General features: G+C 34.9%; 1 protein-coding gene across 1 annotated transcript; it reads right to left on the bottom strand.

Moving 5' to 3' along the window:
- Positions 1-13: 13 nt before the first annotated feature.
- NAEGRDRAFT_54966 (uncharacterized protein) lies at positions 14-1,683 on the bottom strand (the record flags this gene model as incomplete). Its single annotated transcript, XM_002668037.1, has 2 exons — positions 14-872; positions 1,116-1,683. Coding segments are annotated over 2 exons (1,427 nt in total), but the record flags the coding sequence as incomplete, so codon positions are not given.

Here is a 1,683-nt window from a genome sequence, read left to right as displayed (position 1 = left end):
GAGTTACATTATTTTAGCACTTTGCTCCATGGAACATGTATTCCATTCTTGCTTCATATAGGTCGTTTCTATATGTACATGTGTAGCCAGTTAGTTGAGCAACTTTTTTCGCAAATTCCTTATTATCCATTTCTGCATTCCTAAGATCTAGCACATTATTGCTACTTATCCTGATTGCTTCCAATACAAAATCTTGAGAAAATCTCAATTCGTTTGTAATATATTTCAAAATTGGTTCAGTGGTTTCATTGATAATCTCAAACATGAATGGTGCACAACTTTTTAATTCATCAGGAACTCTAGTCAATTGTAATGCTGATTTTTTCACAGCCTCTTTTACAACTTGTCTGTTCATCTCATGCTCAACAGGAATCCAATTCCCTCCCCTTATACTAATCAAAGCAAGTTCAACATCATTATTTCGTAAATCATCCGAAGCATACGAGTAAACAACGCTGTACTTCTCAATTGCTTTTTTCATAAAATCTCGATCACTTCTAATTCTCTCAGAAGCATAAGCAAGAGAGTGACAATGATTATTCAGTGCGCAAGTAACAATTTCGAAATCATCTCTGTATTCCTCATTGAGAAACTGAAGAGATAAACCATTCATCTTGACCATACGCATAGCAATTTCTCTTTCGCTCATATGGTCCATCGAACTATCTTGTGCAATTTTACGAAACATTTTCATTATAAAAGAAGTATCATTCCTCAATCGTTCATAGACAGTTGTAGGTAGATAAAATTTGTCCCCAAAAATTTTTTGGCCAAGTCGAAACTCCAGCCATTTTTCGCTTGTGATTTTAAAAAATGTTACAAGTCGAGAATAAACCGTTACATTAGTTGGCGCCACGAAAGAAGACGTTACACTTTCATCAAAATAAACTTTAGTTTCATCAAACAAAAAAAACCAAACTTTCAACAATGAAGTACCTCTCTTCACTTTTTGGTTGTTTTCCAACACAGGATTTCACTATTGGTGCAACAACAACAACATCTTGAGAAATAACATTGTCCTCCAACAATTTTCTTCATGTCCCGTTTTGTTGTCCCCAAGCCAAGCCTTTTAGACTTGTAAAAAATTTTTGGTCAGAGCAACAAATGTCCATTACCTACAACTGTCTAATCGTTCAGAAGCAAACATTAGAGCTGCCAAATCTGTTCGTGCAACAAGTTCAAATATCTCCTCATCGTACTGAAATGCATGTTCCAAATTTTCCAATATCCATGCATCATTGCGTAATGCTGTGATTACTATCTCTCTATCATTCTGGAAATGATCAGGAGCTGCGAAAATGTCAACAGGACAAATCTCAACAGCTTTCAACACAAAACTTCTGTCATTAATCAAAGATTTAGATAATCTACGCAATACACCACCATCCTTTCCAATAAACTGCATATATTCAATTGCAAGATCCTCTCCAATATTTGCCAATCCTCCACAATCCTGAACTCTCTTTTTGATATCTTGATATTTTGAATTGGCGTAACTATTGATTGAATTGGTTTCTTTCTGGCAATTCTTAATATGACATTGTAATCGTTCTCTAATGCCCAATCTAATCAGATCTGGATGAATTCGTGGTAATAGATATTCCAATGGGCTCACACCTCCAAATGAGCAAGTCGTTGTAATTAAATAACCATTGTTTACCAGTTTTGAAAACACTTTTGAAT

This window comes from Naegleria gruberi, assembly GCF_000004985.1.
Source record: "Naegleria gruberi genomic scaffold NAEGRscaffold_830, whole genome shotgun sequence".
Classification (NCBI taxonomy): Eukaryota; Heterolobosea; class Eutetramitea; order Acrasida; family Naegleriidae; genus Naegleria; species Naegleria gruberi.
This window is presented reverse-complemented; position numbering and strand designations above follow the sequence as displayed.